Source organism: Mustela lutreola, chromosome 12 (genome assembly GCF_030435805.1).
Source record: "Mustela lutreola isolate mMusLut2 chromosome 12, mMusLut2.pri, whole genome shotgun sequence".
NCBI classification, from domain to species: Eukaryota; Metazoa; Chordata; class Mammalia; order Carnivora; family Mustelidae; genus Mustela; species Mustela lutreola.
Window position 1 is genome coordinate 886,825 of NC_081301.1, and position 16,774 is coordinate 903,598.

The 16,774-nt window shown below is 66.0% G+C and overlaps 1 protein-coding gene across 6 annotated transcripts; it reads right to left on the reverse strand.

Annotated features, from left to right (window-relative positions):
• Positions 1-8,274: 8,274 nt before the first annotated feature.
• LCN12 (lipocalin 12) lies at positions 8,275-14,794 on the reverse strand. Of its 6 annotated transcripts, XM_059143228.1 has the most exons (7): positions 13,901-14,794; positions 12,964-13,791; positions 12,225-12,361; positions 10,597-10,676; positions 10,391-10,495; positions 10,161-10,206; positions 8,275-9,511 (listed from the first exon to the last, which is right to left on the reverse strand). In XM_059143228.1, exons 2-7 carry the CDS (start codon positions 13,288-13,290, stop codon positions 9,037-9,039), a joined length of 1,170 nt encoding a protein of 389 aa, XP_058999211.1. In that variant the 5' UTR covers positions 13,291-13,791; positions 13,901-14,794; the 3' UTR covers positions 8,275-9,036. The 6 variants fall into 6 exon arrangements, with proteins under 6 accessions (XP_058999211.1, XP_058999210.1, XP_058999213.1 ...); XM_059143227.1 differs by having other exon boundaries at positions 12,964-14,794; XM_059143230.1 differs by having other exon boundaries at positions 9,408-9,511; positions 10,161-10,262; positions 12,964-14,785.
• Positions 14,795-16,774: the final 1,980 nt, after the last annotated feature.

Here is a 16,774-nt window from a genome sequence, read left to right on the forward strand (position 1 = left end):
CGAGCTGGCTCCTCCTGGCACCAAGCGTTCATTTCTGTTGGGGGAGGAGTGGGGGACAGAAGCGCCTCGGGGGACAGGCACAGCAAGGCCTTGTTGGGCAGTGGGAAGAGACTCGCTCGAAGGAAAGCAGCAGCCCCGTCTGACAGCCGCTGGTCTCGGGCCTGGAAGTGACTCTGGCCGCGGTCTCCAGCGGGCGGGCGGGACCCGGCCATCGCCAGGGCTGACCCTGCCTCCCCTTCCACGCACCTGCCCTCCCAAGGGGGTGTCCCGGCTTCTGGCCCGGTTCTGCTGGAGATCTCGCGTCTGCACACCCCGGCCCTGTCCAGGGGCCAGCTGGGCTCCCACCCCGGGGCGGAGGTGGGCCTGGGGCGAGGACTGGCTGTCCTGGGGGGCGCGTGGGAAGGAGTGTCCTGGGGCCAAGGGACCCAGGTCGGGCCTGCTCTAGTGGCAAAGAGAAGGGACACTGTGGGGGGCCTCCCAGCCCCAGAGTTAGAGAGGGCGGTGGTGGGTCTGCAGGGGCCGGGGGTCAGGAGGCTGGGAATGTCCGCTGTCTTGGCTGAGCGGGCGCAGGAAGGGAGCGAGAGGTGGAAAGGCGGCGCGGGCTGTGGCTGCAGGGGCGGGGCCGCACGGTGGCTGTGCCCCGGGCCGGGCCGGAGCCAGGAGAGCTGAGGTTGCAGACGGGGAAGAATGAGGGCAGGGAAGGGGCGGCTGGAGCCATGAAGGGGCCCAGGGGAGGCTGGCCGCTGGTCAGAGGAAGGGAGGTCACAGGCGGCGTGTCCCGGAGTCTGGCTTCTGGGCTAGGAGGGCACAGGCCGTGCCCACGCCCAGACAGAGGCTTGTCCTTTCCCGTGTGGGAGCGCCGGTCGCGGAGCCCAGCTGTCCCAGAGCGGCCAGGACGGCCGTGCCTGGGACTTCGCCTGGCCACGGGGCAGGGAGGTTCAGCCTTGGATGAGCCCAGAGCCAGAAGAGCGCTGGGGACGGGCTGGGAGGGGCGAGGCTGGGAGGCAAGCGGGACTAGAGGCCGCGCCGCCCAGACGGAGCCCGGGACCCCACGCGGGGCGGGGCTGGCGCGGCTGCGGCCTGGGCCCGGGGGCTCTGCTCCAGGTCTCCGGCGGTGCTGCGCCTTGTCACGCCACTGGCTGTTGGGGTTTCGGTCTGGAAGGATCTGGAAGGGGGCGTGGACACCCTGAGGGGCACGTGTGGGGCAGCCGTCCTGCCCGAGTCTGGCCAGACCAGGGGAAGAGCTTTGCCGGGTGGGGAGGAGGCGGGGTCGTTGGGCTTCTCCTCAGATCTGGGAAGGGGCGAATCACATCACGCTGGGTGGGCAGCTGCTGAGCGGCTCGTGAGGAGAGGGTTCTGGAAGGCGGCAGCCTCACGTGCCCCGCAGGCCGGGGGATGGGTGCCTTGCTGGTGAGGCCCCGCAGGCCCAGACCCAGGCTCGTGCCAAGCCCTCGAACGGTCTCCCGCTGTTTCCGCGGCCCAGGGCGGACACTACGGAGAGAGGCCAGCTACGGCCACGGTCACCTGTCGGTGTCAGGCCCAGGACAGCCTCCCCAGCCTCCCCCTCTCGCTGGTCGTCAGTGCTGCGGGGAGGCGGCTCCCAGGCTTCCCAGGGCAGCGTGGGCTCTGCCCATCCCCAGCACCCATGGGGCGGCAAACGGGAAGGTCACGATGTCCTCCCAGCACTTAGGAGGTGAAGGCAGACCACGGCTTCAAGGTCATGGTCCCCGTGTGAGGACAGCAGGGCCGGCACCTCTCCCGGCCCAGGTGGAGGGAGACCTTCATCTCTGCCCAGACAGGGTTCCTCCTTCCCTCCTCCCAGACTCAGTCCCCAGCCTCTACCTCGGTGTGGGGGTGATGTGCCCTTGCCTCACTGTACGCACCCCCCCGGAAGTAAAGAGGTCTGCGGGGTCAGGGCTCTGAGCCCTGCAAACCAGCACCCGGCCATGAGGGAGAGGGCTGCACCCTCCCCTCCTGTGCCCGTGCCCAGGCTCTGTCCCAGCCCCTCTCCGCCCCGCCCTGCAGCCCTGAGAGCGCACGGACTTGGCCATCCCCAGATGGCTCCCAGCGGGACCCTCTTGGGCGCCCGTGGCCCCACACTGGGGCAGCCCTCTGCAACCGGAGCAGCCCTGCAGCGTCTTCCAGCGCTGGCCCCGCGAGGCCAGTGGGGACCAGAGAGTGGTGGACGCCATGCTCAAGGGCCCCATTCACCAGCTGCCCCTCAGTCCCTGAGGGCTTTCTGGGAGGTGAGGCCCAAAGCAGGCCCCACAGATGCGGGTGAAGACCCCAGGGGCAGGGCGCCGTATCCTCCACCCTGAACCCCAGGAGTGGAGTCCGCTCCCAGGGACAGCCCCAGGCCTCCCCCCAGCGCCCCAGCCACCAGCCCCAGGAGCAGCTTATGGCCCTCCTCAGTGGGGACGGAGCCAGGGAACCCTGCTGACGTGCACAGATGCTCCAGGGACATCGGCTGCCCAGGGTCTCAGAGGGCTGGCAGCTGAGAGAGTGGAAAAAACCCAACTCCCAGTTAATCCACACAAACCCAAGAAATAAAATAACTTCCTTCAAAACAAAACAGCTTCCTGCCAGAGCATTCCTGCCTGCTACAGGCTGCACGTCCCACGGGGAGAGCTTCCAGGCGAGACACAGAAGAGATGTTTCAGAATAGAGGGATGGAATGTGCTCCTGTGTGTGCCCGCGTGTGCCCGTGTGCATGTGGGTATCTGTGCATGTGTGCCCGTGTGCCCACGTGTGCCGGGGCATGTGTCTGCACATGTGCCTATGTGCACGTGTGTGCATGTGTATCCGTGTGTATCTGCACGTGTTTAACATGTATGCATGTGTTGCATGTACACACACACGTGTGTGTGGGTGCCCGTGTGCCTACATGTGGTAGAGATGGTGTTTCAGTGCCACCCCCAATAGCCTAGGAACCTTAGTTAGCTCACCAGGGAAGGCGGGTGTGCGGTCAGACCCCCACTTATGTTCCTCGGGTCACAGTGTCCCCAGGATGTTCCCAGGGAGGCAGAACCAACAGCTCCCCTTCCCAAGCCCCACTCCCATTTCCAGTCTGCCGGGGGGACATCAGAAGTGGTCTCCGGACGGCCGCCTGGAGAAGACCCCTGGGTCTTCCAGGAGACCGCGGGGAGTGGGTGATGCTGGACACGCTGGCACCCAGCCCTGGGACGGTGCAGACAGAGCTCTGGCCGCGGGCACTCTGGCTTCAAAAGCCTTCTCCAGTGAGCCCAGTCCTGAGGAAGGAAGGGGTGTGACCATGCGGGTGCTCTGGGTGCTGGGCAGGGAAGGCTGGTGAGACCCTCACACTCCCAGGCTCTGTGCTCCCGCAGCTCCCAGTCAGCTCATGTGGGGGCGGGCTGGGGGCGTGTGGCCCGCCGGCACCGAATTTCCCCTCCAAGCTGGGCTCTAACCCCTTCGGCCCCACTGCCTGTCAGAGGGCCCCGTGGAGGGGGCAGCTTGGTCCTGGAGGCCTCCTCCAGCCCCTGTTCCTGGGAACTTGCCCCCTCACAGAGCCCCCCCCCAAGCTGCACCCCCCTCTCTTCCCAGCAGAGGTGTCCCAGACACACAGAAACGTGGACACCCCGGAAGGAGGTCCCATTCTTCCCCACACGCCAGGATGAACAAAGGGATTTCTCCCAAAGGCCTGCTTCCCCAGCACCAGCCTGCCGCACCCCGACGTCTCCCAAAGGCCTGCTTCCCCGGCACCAGCCTGCCGCACCCCGACGGCGTGCCCCAGGCAGCACTCACGATCCTGCGTGTGGGAGCATCTCCTACACTATGTGGTCACGCGCACGGGGGCGCCCATGAGGGGACCCGCGGGGAACCAGGCCCAAGTCACTCACAGGCGGGAGCGGGGTGGGAAGGGCTCCAGCCAGCTCTGCACCCACAGGTGCGGGCCCCCCGGCGCCCACTCGGATCCCACACTGTACACGGACCCCCCCCCCCGCCCCCGTCCACCTACTGCCTCCCTTCCTCCTCCAGGAAACAGGTCATTCCGGAAGACCCTGGGGGGCTGCTCCAGGCACAACAGGCCCAGATGATACCAGGGCTCCTGGGCAGGATCAAGAGACTTGCCCCAGCAGGCACAGGGCCCAGAGCCGGGGCTAGCTGCACGGTCCAGCCAGCAACTCTCCCAGGACCCACGGCCACCCTGTCCTGGGCCAGTGTTCTGGGACGAGCCCAGCCTGGGCTTCCCGCCACACGGCCCCCATCCCTGAGGGACCTGAAAATGTCCTATCCCTGCTGCCCGGCTCCCAAGTTCTCTGCTCCGTGATGCCCCCCGAGCCTTGCCCTGTGGCTGGGCCTGGGCCCCCGTGCCCACCCGCACTCAGGCCCCCGGAGCGGACTGCTGTTTACTAAGGGAGGCGTGTGGGCCTCTCCCGCAGCGACGGCCGCGCTGTCTCCCGCCTCGTGCTTCCGTTTCTGCTGCGGTTACTCCACGGCCGGATTATTGTCACACACGAATTTAGAAATCTCGTATGTTCTTGATGGGTTCAACCTACTTTATTATGAAATAACCCGGGATATCTTTCTTTCTTTCTTTTTTTTTTTTTTTTAAGATTTTATTTATTTGACAGAGAGAGACAGCGAGAGGGGGAACACGAGCAGGGAGAGCAGGAGAGGGAGAAGCAGGCCTCCCGCCAAGCAGGGATCCCGATGCGGGGCTCCATCCCAGGACCCTGGATCATGAGCTGAGCCGAAGGCAGACGCTTCACCCACGGAGCCCCGGGCGCCCCCGTTCTCACCTTCTTGATGCCTCTTTTGGTTTTCATCAATTCATCGTTTCAATTCTATTAATGTGGGGCATTGTGGGGGCACGTGTGTGTGTGCACGTGTGTGTGTGCACGTGTAGGGGCACGTACATATGTTAACGGCTGTGGCCAATATTACAGCTTCAATTTGGCAAAGTGCATGGACGCACTCTGAGTCGATACATTCAATGCCCTCCACGTGGTGGCTGTTCTCCAGGCCAGGGCTGAGCCTCAGGGGACCCGCCTGCTGGTGGCCGGCCGCTGGGACTCCGGCCTCGGTCTGGGCCCTTCATCCAGCCCTGAAGCACTTCCTTTAGGGTTTTCCTTATAGGCCACCCCCTTTTTTAAAAGGATTTAGATTTGTTCGTCTGAGAGCAGAGCGGAAGAGCTGAGCCGGAGGCAGGAGCAGAGGGCGCGGCGCACGCCCCGCTGAGCCCGGACCCCGATGCGGGGCTCGACCTCACCACCCTGAGATCGTGCCCCGCGCCGAAGCCAAGAGTCAGGCCCTCGGCCCACAGAGCCCCCGGCGCCCCGCCCTGGCCTCTCTCGGTGGCGGCGGCCCGGCTTTCTCCCCCGGGCAGAACCTGCGAGCGGGGCGGGCGCGTCAGGACCTGAATGGGGGCGCCTGGGGGCTCAGTCACTTGAGTCCTGACTTTGATCTCAGCTCAGGTCTTGATCTCAGGGTCATGAATCCAGGCCCTGTGCTGGGCTCCATGCTGGGCCTGCTGAGAAAAGCAAGAAGGAGACGTGCCCTTGGCCATCGCCTGACCTGGGAGTGGCCTGGGGTAGGTGGCCCGGAGGGGACGCGAGAGACCTCACTGTGCCATCCCTCATCAGGCCCAACTCCTCCGCGGAGATGGAATCCGACCCGTGGCCGCCAGGGCAGAGGTGGAGGGGGCCGGTTGCACGTGGTCGCCCAGGAGCTCTCTGGGATGCTGGAATGTTCTGCATCACACGGGGCTGTGTTTACACAGGTGTCCGCGTGGTCCCGACTCTTCAGAGCAGCAGGCGAAGTCATGTCCGTCCCCGGGACTTCAGATCTGAGCCCAGACTGTATTTTTGTTTTTGTGGAGATTATTTACTTGAGAGAGAAAGAGAGCACAAGCGGGGGGGTGCCCGCGGGAGAGGCAGACCCCGCCGAGCAGGGAGTCCGAACCGAACCGAACCGGGGGCTCCATCCCGGGACCCCGAGACCGCGACCTGAGCTGAAGGCAGACGCGGCACCAAAGGAGCCCCCAGGTGCCCCCTCAGTTCGTATTTTAGAAATAAGGTCTAAGTAAGGACTTTTCAGACAAAACCTGAAGTAGTCACCAGCACGTGTGCAGTGAAACACAGACACGGGGCAGGACTGAGCAGGAGGGACAGCAGAGCAGGGCCACACGCGGGCACCACAGGCTCTGGGGACCGTGGTCTGCGTCACCCTCAACACGTCTTGCGGGTGGAAAACACAGAATTAAAACACAGGACAGGAATAGAGCAAAATCTCGGAGGGCAGCAGGAGCACGTGGGGGGCTCCGGCGGTTAAGTGTCCGACTGTGTTTCGGCTCAGGACAGGATCTCAGAGGCGTGGGACGGAGCCGGGCTCTGCGCGGAGTGTGGTGTCGGCTTAACACTCTGCCTCCACCTCTGTCCTCTCAAAAACAAAGGTCGCGGAGGGGCATCTGAACTCTCGTGTTCACAAGAGCCGAGGGACCGGAGCGGCCCGAGCGGCTACCGACAGGCCCACGGGTGAGCAGGACGCGGCCCGGCCACACCTCGGACCATGACTCCCCCTTAAAGAGGGGATCCCGGCCCCGCGGCCACGTGGGCGGAGCTGGAGGACGCGGTGCCGAGTGCGGTCAGCCCGGCGCGGACGGACCGGTTGTGTGTCGTGAGCGGAGACACCCAGGAGGCCAGAGGAGTCGGACACAGACGTGTGGCGGGGGCGCCGGGCGCAGGGTTTACAGGGACAGAGTCCAGCCCGGGAAGACGGACGAGCTCTGGGGACGGACAGGAGGACGGCTGCACAAGGGTGAACGCACTGACGCCTCAGAAGTGGGTACTTAAAGAGAGTTTAAAAACCCCAACAAAGTGAGATTTACAAGTTAGTAAAGAGAGAAAATGATGTCATAAAGAAATGAGTGCAACAGGTGGGCGACAGCACCTGTCTTCAGACGAGGGGACCCAGCTTGCCGTCTGGCGGCCCCGCCGGTGCCCAGACTCTCTGCGCCCAGGCTGGTCCCACGGTGGCTGGAGTCCACATCTGCCCTCTCCCAGAGCTGTCCAAATGTCCCTTCTGCTCCTGCTGCCCTGGCGGGTCCCCACCATGAAGGTCAAGCACCCAGCAGGCTCAGGTGCAGACATGGGGCCCCAAAGGGTCGCTTGGCCTTGCCGGCCGTCCCTTCTGGGGGGCTACTCTCCCTGGAAGAGAGCCCCAGAGGCTGGGGAGGGCTCCCCAGCAGCAGGCCAGTCTCAGTCCGTCCAGACACAGTCCTGTCCTGTCCACCTTGCCGCCCTCGAGACCATAGCAGCCGGGACGCAAGCAGAGTGACGTGAGACCACGGGGTCCCGGACCCAGAGTCCCCTCAAACACCACGCGTGGCTCAGCTGGGCTCAACGATGTCCACCTGGCCCCACCTCGGGGGACGGGGACACAACCCGTGGCCCTCCCCCACGCCTGCCCTGCCTGTCCCATGGCGGCAGCACCCGCGGACCTGCTGGGGGGGCTTGGCTGAGAGAAATGGCAGACTGAGCCTCCCCGGGGGCCTGGGACGCAAGCAGCGGCAGGAACTGGGAGGTGGTCCCCTGGCGTCAGGTGCCAGCACCGGGCAGCCCCCGCCTGGGGACCGGAGGAGCCTGGGAGCCTGGGGCAGCTGGACCCAGCTGTGTCCTTGGCCCCAGGTTCCAAGCCTTTCCCACTTTACAGGGTTTCTGCCTGTCTAGGCCAGAATGGGGAGGTTCCCATAGCACTGACCGCTCCTAGGGACAGACTGGTACTCGTGCCGCCCAGAACGTGGGGTTGGACGTCCTGCTGGACAGCACACCTGCTCTCACCAGCTCACAGAGAAGCTGTGGGGCTGGGGGCCGTCGTGGGGGTGTCCTGGGCAGCTGTGGCAACGCTCCGCCCGCAGCTGCACTGGCCCTGCAGAGAACCACGTTCGGCCACGGGGCCCTACCTCCTGAGACCCACACCACAGCCTCTCAGGAGTGGGGAGAGGGACACCTGCCCTCCAATGACAGGGCTGGGACAAGGGCTGGGGGTGGTTGCAGGCATCCTCCAGGGTCCTAAGTCCTGTGTGTCACTGAAGAATGGGGACACCCCAGGGACCCAGGCCTGCAGGCAGGGCTGAGGGAAGAGCCCTGGGGTCCTGAGTCGCTCAAAATCATGACGTGCCCTTCGGACTAGTACACAAGGCACCTTTTTTCCTTCCGCAGGAAGTGAAGACTAGGGTTGCGTGCAGGGGTCTGTTTCCCTGGCTGTAGCCCTGCCCATTCCCCTCTGCCCAGCCGTGGCCCCTCCTCTCCGGCCTGAGCTCCCGGCCCTGTCTGCCCCAGCCATCCCTGGCCAGCTCTCCGCCGGCAGGTGGGCTCAGTGGGACACCTGCCCGTGGGCCCAGGGAGGGCGCGCCGCGGCTTGGGGGCCACCAGCGGGACGGGCTATGGCTGGAGAAGGGCTAAAGGAGACCTCTCCGTCAGGACGCTGGGGCAGCGGCCCCCGTCCCAGATCTCCGGGGCCCATCTGGGGCATGGAACACTCCTCTGGGAGGCAGCTCTGTGCTCCCAGGACCAGGGGAAGCCCTAGGCGGCTCATGGATGTCACTGTCACAGTACAGGGCTTTGTGTGGCCTCCACGGAAAAGGCTGGGAGGAAGGTGTGACCCAGACCACGGGGAAGGGCCCCTCCTGCCACCCAGGGCTGAAGCTGACAGGCCAGGTGGCCGCCAGAGGGACAAAGACTGGCCCAGGGCCAGGCCACCTGCTTTCACCCCTTCTGCTGACTCTGCCCTGAGGGAGGAACAGGGCCAGACTGGGGTGGGGAGGGGGGCACTCAGGCCAAAGAAATGCAATCTGGCACGGAGTGAGAGGTCCCCATGTTCCTTGATCTCTGGTGGGATCAGCTTCCCCACAGGCCCTGGGCTTGGCCTGCTGCCCCCTGCTTGGCGCTCCATGGGGCCAGGATGGTGGGGCGGGGCGGGGCGGAGACTGGTCCTATCTGGGACAGGGCAGCTGCCTCTCAGGTGTGCACAGACGGTTGGGGTCCTGGGTTAGGGCTCTCTGCACCTGAAGGATCCCTATACCCGGTGGGGGTCCGGCCGGCCCCCCACAACAGGAAGCCAAACCTCTCTGCCCAGCCCTCCCCCACCCTCCAGGCCGGGGCAGCTGTGTCTAGGCTGCTCCTCTTCCGGGCCCCCCGCTGCACCCCTCATGGCAGTTCCAGGGCTCTGGGGACTGGGGAGGTGGGGAGGTCTGTGAACTCGTGTCTCTGGGGACCATGCGGGCAGGACGGAGGGGACCCGCAGGGACCCGCAGTGACCGGCAGACACACTCCTGAGGAGACTGGAGGCTGCGGACGGGCCTGGTGGGCAGGGGTGGGCATGAGTGCGCTCGGAGGGCCCGCCCCTACTCGCACCCACCCCCCCAAGGTCACGCTGGCACACACGGCTGGACCCCGACACAGAGCCTTTATTCCTCGCTGCGAGCAGGGGAGAGGCCTTGCGTGGGGGAGCCGCGTCCACCTTCAGCAGGTTCCCAGCTGGGGTGACCACTCTGACGGGAGAGACAGAGGCTCAGATGCAGGAGGAGCAGAGCCGGGACAGAGCTGGAGGCGGCATGAGAGCCCGCAGCTCCGGGGAGGGGCGAGGTGCCGGGGCCAAGGGCGGGAGGGGGCCCGCAGCTGCCGGGGAGAAGGCTCTGGTGCGCGAGGCTGGCCAGGGACGGAGGGACAGACCCTCCAGGGTGCCACCCTGCCCCCAGCCCCCAGGCTCGCTGCAGAGGTGCGGCGGGGCCCTCCCAGGCTCGTGCTTGTGAACGCTGTGTCCCTGGGTGTGCACACGTGCACGCACGCGTGTGTAAGCAGGGCGTGTGCCCGCATCAGCACCGCGTGTCTGCCTGTGTGCCTGTGCTTTACATGCGGTCACACACGTGGGAAGGGCTGGACGTGGAAAATGCTCCTGGAATGACAGGAGGGGGCCCAGGATGCGGGACCCCGGGCAGGGGCCGGGGGCGGCCCGGGACAGGGGGACCCGGGGTGGGGGCAGACACCAAGGAGTTGTGAGAAACCTCCTTTGAGCTCAGGACCCCGCAGGTAGACCCTGCACGCAGGCCACACTCCCCCATGGGCTCCCATAGGGCTCTCGAGGGCCATGGGCAGCCCGTGCTGGGTGCAGACCCCTGCGGCTGCCCGAGGGCCCGTTACCTGTCAGGTCCGGGAAGACGACGTTGTCGTCCGACAGGCCCAGCGCCTGCAGCAGGCAGACAAACTTGTCCAGCACCGCCGTCTGGATCACCCACACCCTGCCTGGGGCGGGGGGACAGCGGCGCGGCCTTTAGCCGTGGCTGTTGCTCTGGCGGTGCCGGACCCCTGCACTCCCCCCCCGCCCTCCCCCCCCCCCACCAGCTGGACCTCGGCCGCCGGGCGGGCCTCACATAGCAGGGTGACCCTGAGGACGCTCTGGCCGCCCGACTGTCTTCTGAACAGCATCAGAGCGAACACGCTGTAGTCAGTGTCGTACACCTGGACCTCCTCAGGCTCTGCCGGGACACAGGGGAGGTAACGCCCCAGCACGAGGCCCTTGCCCTGCCCGGGCGCCCTCCCCAGGCCACCCCCCTGCCTCCCACGGTCACCCTCTCACCCTCCCTGCTGTCCACCGAGAACGCCCCGGGCTTTGCTGCCGGAATCAGCACGTAGGACCAGGAGACACAGCGGCGGCCCCTGCGGGAGCGGGGGAGAACACAAGAAGAAGGTTCTGGAACCTGGCCAGACCTCTGGTTTCCTTCTCTCCCTCAGGGGATGGCCCCGAAGCCGGTCCCCGCCATATCTCAGTTGTGCACTGGAGGAGACATCTGTCGGAAGCCACGGGCGCGGCCCCACACAGGAAGCTTTGCTGCCCTCCCCAGGGAGGCTGTCCCTCCTGGAGGACGCGGTGTGGGCTCTCCCTTGCCCTCACACATCCCCTTGGAGCCTCTGCGCGCCCACCCACTGGCCGCTCCTTCCCAGCCTGGCTGGGACCCCTAATGCCTGTGTATGTGCGATGGCGACAGAAAGGCGTTTCTGGTTGCAGGGTCCCCTTCGGGAGTCCTGAGTGGGCCCGGTGGGCATCGCGGCTGGCGCCCCTAGTCAGCAGCCCCAGACGTCGCTGATCCAGATGGGGAGAAGCTGGGCCGGCCGGGTAGGCCCCCCACCTCGGGCCCCAGGAGGCCCTCCCGCCGTGCAGGGGCCTCTCCGGGTGACACACCTGTTTTGAGAAGCAACCAAGTACAGTCCGGCCTGCCGGTGGGGGAGAGGGGAGGTTGCCCCAAAGCCTTCTCGGTCCTCCTGCACTTGCACTGGGTTCTCTGTCCCCTCCTCCCCTCTAATCAACCTCCGACAGGAGCCAGGCCAGTCAGGTGCCCCCAGAAACCTGAGATGCTACAATGGGGCGTTCTGGGGTGGCGGGGCCCATGCAGCTGGCAGGCTGGGGCAGGGGCCAAGGGAGACCCTCAGAGGAGGCTCTCAGCTCTAGGACCTACCTTGGTCGGCGTCAGAGACCCGCCTCGCTTACGGTCCTTGTTTCATATTACTCAGACCCAAAGAGCCCTAACCAGAGCGGTTCCCAGACCCTCTGTCCCGTGTAGCCAGGCAGGTGGGCAAGGAAGCCTGCCAGGCCTGCTGAAGATGTGGTGAGGGTAAAGAAGCCTTCACGGCACCGGTGGCCCCAAAGGGGGACGGCACCACCCTCACCTCATTCCCAGGGGCCGTCCATCAAGATTCCTGTTTCTTCCCAACCAGGGGGGAGGCACTTCTTTCGGACAGACCAGCCAGAGCCCCTGTCACCCTGGATGCAGCAACGGGTTCAGGAGGATCACGTGACTCCAGAAAACCTGGTCAGAGGCTGTTGCCAGGCTGACCAGGATGCTCTCTCTTTTCTGGAATTGGGAGCCCTGAGAGGGCCATCATCCCAGGCTAATGTTTTATCCCTGTGAGGTGAGAGCTTTCCCAAACAGAGCTCTGGGACAGACAGAGCTGAGGGAGAGAGAGGGAGGGGCTGAAGGGGCCCTGATCACACTGTTTGAACTCCTGGATCCAGCTGTACCTGAACTCCATAAGCCCTCGAGGCTCTTCTGAGTCTGTGATCCAGTAAACGCACCCCTCTTTTGTGTGTGCCCCAGAGCTGGCTTAGGTCACTGGCTGCCTTTGCTGAACCAGGGCACTGGGGCCCATGCTGGCCTCGAGCCATGAAGCAGTAGGTTCCAGGGGTACAGGCCAGGGATCCTCACTCACCGGATCATGGCATACGACACTTCAAGGCGGCTGTTCTTATTTTGCTCGAACACTGCAGTGAATGGGTTCAGCAGGAATCTGTCCATCTTCCTGTGGGTGCTGCCCGCTAGGCCAACCACAAACCATTCCCCCTGGAACTGTGAGAATCTGAGGTAGGCAGAGCCCAGGACAGCCCAGGGGCCCTCACCAGGCGGTGGCTCCCCATGAGCACCGATGACACCGGCAGAGCTGGGGTGAACTCGCCCAGCGCCTGGCATTCTCAGGCCTTAGTTGATGGAGATGTTCCCACCGCACAGGGACTAACCAGGGTTACAGGAGGGAACAGCTGGCCCAGGAAGGCCTGTCCAGCTGTCCAGGGACCTTTTCTGTTGGACGTCAGGAATCTCTGTGGGGGGATCTGAGGCCGGGCTGGGCTCCCGGGACGGTGCCTTCCCCGCCACCATGGCCCCCCTTGCTCCCTGCACTTGGACGCCGGCTGACTTTCTCCCCCTCCCTTCAAGGCCCCAGACCTGGTCTTCCTGGAAGTTCCGTAACACGGAGGGAATGCCTGGCTGGGTGTTTGAGGTCTGGCCCTTCAGGCCTTTTAGCAGGGCGAGCACTGCCCACAGGGCACAACAAGGCCCCATCCCAGGAGGGATGGGGGGAAGCAAGTGGCCCTGTGGCTGCCGACTCAGACCCTCCCCTCCTTATGGGTCCCTCCACAGGTGCCCCTCCCCAGAGGCGTGCCCCTTTCGCGTACCTTCTCAGAACTGGCAGAAGAGGTGGCTGCAGAGGGCTTGGCGGCAGACTGGGCAGGGGCGGGGCCCTCTTGAGATCCTGCCCGCCAAAGACGGGGGGCATCTGGGTCCCAGCCCAGGGAGACAGGCAGAAAATGGAGGGGCTGGGGGTGCTTGCTGGGTCCACTAGCTCCCAGGGATGTCTCTGCACCTCGCTTTCTGAGTCCGAAGTCCCCCAGCTCCAGCCCTCTTTGGAACCCCTTCCCAGTGCCCCACGCCGGCGGTGCCTCCCTGTCCGGGCCCTGCCTCAGGAGCCTTCCTGCCACCAGGTGGAGGGCAGAACGTTCCATCCCACACAGGGAGCTTGACCTTCTCTTAGTCCCGAAGATCAGGGGCACGAAGTTCTTGTGGAACACTGAGTGCCGAGCCCAGGCCTGCCACCCCTGCACTGCTCCCCACGCCCTGAACCCAAGCGTGGGGCAACAACAGACCAAGGGGCCCTACTGGCCCCAGGGGCAGGGGTCACGCCCGCTCAAAGTGACGCCAGACAACGGGGTGGTGGGCAGGCAGCCAGAGCCCTCAGATCGGGATGACTGAGGGGTGACTGCAGGGGCCCCTGTGCCAGAGTGAGCGCAGGGGCAGGCAGCCCAGTGTAGTGGGGGTGGGGCTCCCACACACTTGGCCTGGGGGCAGGAGGGCCTGAGCTCTGGGCATGTAGCCGGCTCGGCCACCCCCAGAGAAAGAGCCTGAAGAAAAGAGCCACAGAGGTAGGTAGTCAAATGTGTAGGTGCTGGGCTCTAGGAGACTGGAAGGATGTGTACCTGACCAATGAACCCCCTGTCCCAGGCCACCTCCTGCCCCCACCCGGGTCCCTCCTGTCCTGGGCCACTTTTGCCCTCACCCAGGTCTCCCCAACTTGGGCCATCTCCTACCAAACAGGTTACTCCTGTCCTAGGCTACCCCCTTAACCTCCTGGGTCCTCATGTCTTGGGCCACCTCCTGCCCCCACCCAGTTTCCCCCCTATTCTAGGCCACCTCCTGCCCCAACCTGGGCCATCTTGCCCCCCCCCCCTCACTGCGCTGCCCCTTGTCTCCCTCCCCTCCCCCACAGGTCTCCACATCCTGGGCCACCTCCTTCCCTCCCCCACCCTTGGCTTCCAGCAGTCTGTCCTGAGGAGGGGACCCAACCAGGACACGGAGAAAGCACTGGTCCCCCAAGGACAAGGAGCTTCAGGGCCCGGCTCTGTCCCAGAGCCTCACACTGCGTGGAAGGGCGAGGACCGCCTGGTGCTTCCTCCTCCGGGAGCGTTTCCCATTGCCAGGGAGACCATCAAGGCCTCTCCGGGTCAGCTGCAGGCCCCAGGACAGGGGACGCGCAGGGGTCGGGAGGGCCAGGGCCACCAGCATCTCCCCGAGACCCGAGCCCGCAGGGCAGCCCCACGCCCCCGTTCCTTGAGCTCGCGGCTCTGCTGCTCCGGGGGACTCGGGCCCAGAAGAGGAGAAATGGGAACCGATTTCCCCGGAACCTCCCACAGGAGGCCTCTCGGCCCAGCAGAAGCTGGGGTGGCGGCTCCGACCCCGGACGCTTTGAACGCCGCGCCCCACCTCCCGCCGCGCGGGCCCGACGTGCGACCCGCTCAACGCGGGCAGGCCGGCCCCTCCGCGCCGGCGCTCTGGGGACACTGGGGGCGGGACACCCCTCCCCCGCCCTCCCGGCCGCAGCGGAGGGCAGGCGGGTCCCCCGCGCCGGAGAGCAACCCGGGGTCTCGCTCCCGGGAGGGCCCCCCCCTCCGCCCACGCCTCCGGGGCCAGCGGGGAACCGGCTCCGGGCGCCTCCCGCGGCGCTGGGCCACTCTGGTGCCGCCTACCGTCCGCCGGGCGCGTTGCAGGCTGGAGGCGGACTTGCCGAGCCGCGCTCCTCCCACAGTCCCTGCCATTGGGCGACGGCGGGCACGTGACGCCGGCGGCGCGCCGCGCCGTGTGCAAAGGCTCCGGGCGGCCGGCAGTGGCGGGGCTGCCCGCGTTCCCGCGTCGTCGCTCAGGGCGGCCGGGGCCGCGGGTACAGCAGTCGGGGTGGCCGCGGCGAGGGCCGGGACGCTCCCCCACCAGCCCACCCTCCCCGCAGCCCCTTCCCCGCCGGCTGCCTGGCGTCCCCTCGCTCCGGCCTCCGCGGGACCCTCCCGCACGCTCGCCGCGCCCGGGGCCGCCCCTCCCGCACAGCAGCAGCCGGAGCCCCGCCGCCCCCCAGCACCGCGGCTCCCCGGTTCGCTCGCCCCAAGCTCGGGCGCGGTGCTCTGGGCGCGCTGGCCCCGCCCTCCCGAGCGCCCGGGGCCGAGGCCGAGGGGGTGGACGGGGACCTGGGTTCAGGGCATCCCCGAGGGTCCGGCGCGGCCGCTGAGGCCCTCAGCTGGGGGCGCGGTGCTGGCCAGGGGCGGGCCCTGCGGAACGAGCCCGTGCGACGCTCCTGCCGTGAGCCGGAGGGAGGTGGTGGGTCCCCTGGGCGGCGGGCTCTGTCCAGCCCCGGCCCCCACAGGCAGGGGTCCTGGCCCACCTGCCCACTGGGGCTGCTGTGCGCGCAGAGCGCGGGCACCCAGCGAGAAGGGCCGGCAGTTCGGGGACAGCCCACGACGCGCCTGCCTGTGGGGCCTGGGACGCAGCCCCCTCGTGTCCTGCCGAGGCCGGAGGGCTCCCAGGACAGTGCTCCAGCGGCAGGAGCCTCCTTTCCCGGAGGCCCCCAACCACCCCTGCCAATTAAGGGCAAGTTTGTATCCCTTTTTAGGAGGTATTTTTCTTGGGGCGCCTCCGTGGCTCATTGGCTCGATTTGGGCCGAGGTCATGATCTCTGGGCTGTGGGAGTGAGCCCGCGTCGGGATCCCTGCTCCGTGTGCAGCCTCCTTAAGATGCCGCCTCCGCCCCCCACCCCTGCTCCATCTCAAGCGGCCTCCCCCTCATTTTCTCTCCAGAAAAAGTACTTTTCCTCCTTCTGAGGTGTTAAAAATCACCTATTACAATTAAAAGGCAAAACACAAATCACAACGTTTTTGCATAAAAACGGTTCACTTAGAACTACAATTACTTCACCTAGTTTGTGACAATTAGAGTTCATTGAACGTTTTTTGTGGAGATAAAATGCATGGCGACAGTAACTCACACCCCCGCCCCCAAGACCCAGAAGGACAGGCCTGGGGAGCCAGAGGGACACTGGGCTGCTGTGGAGCCTCAGCCCGGTGGTCACTTGGGAGGGTCTCTGGTGCCGCCGTGTGGACCTGCAGCCCTTCCCAAAGCATCCTTCCCCGGAATCCCTGAGTGGGGGGTATGTCAGAACCCCCCCACACCCCAGAGCAGAGGCCCTCATTTTCTGTTTGGGGGCTGTGGGGCCAGGCATGCAGGGGCCTCTCTGGACACTCTGCCGGCTCTGAGCCACGGCCCGGCCCGGTACAGGTGCGTGGTGACTCCAGCGGGGGTGATCAGTGGCTCTCTGGGGCCTGTAGGGAGGCTAAGTTTTCCCTCAAAGCCCTGGGAGCCATGGCCCGCCGCCTTCCTGTCTTCTCCTCAGCCCTGTAGATCTGCCTTTCTGGGAGGCCCATTGCAAGGGACAGAGGGTGGGCACTGTGCAGTCTGCGGGGTCAGGCATGGTCCACGGCCACCCACTGGAGACAGGGAGCCCGTACAAGGCTGCTGCTGGGTCTCCCCGCAGACACCCGCCCGTCCTCCTGGTCCCAGTGGGCCACATGGGAACGCAGAGCTGGGACAGAGAGTGGTCCTTGCGTTTCCCCCGGGATGGCCTGCTGCTCAGCCCTACTCCCTGCAGTCCGGGGAGGAAATGGGGGCCGG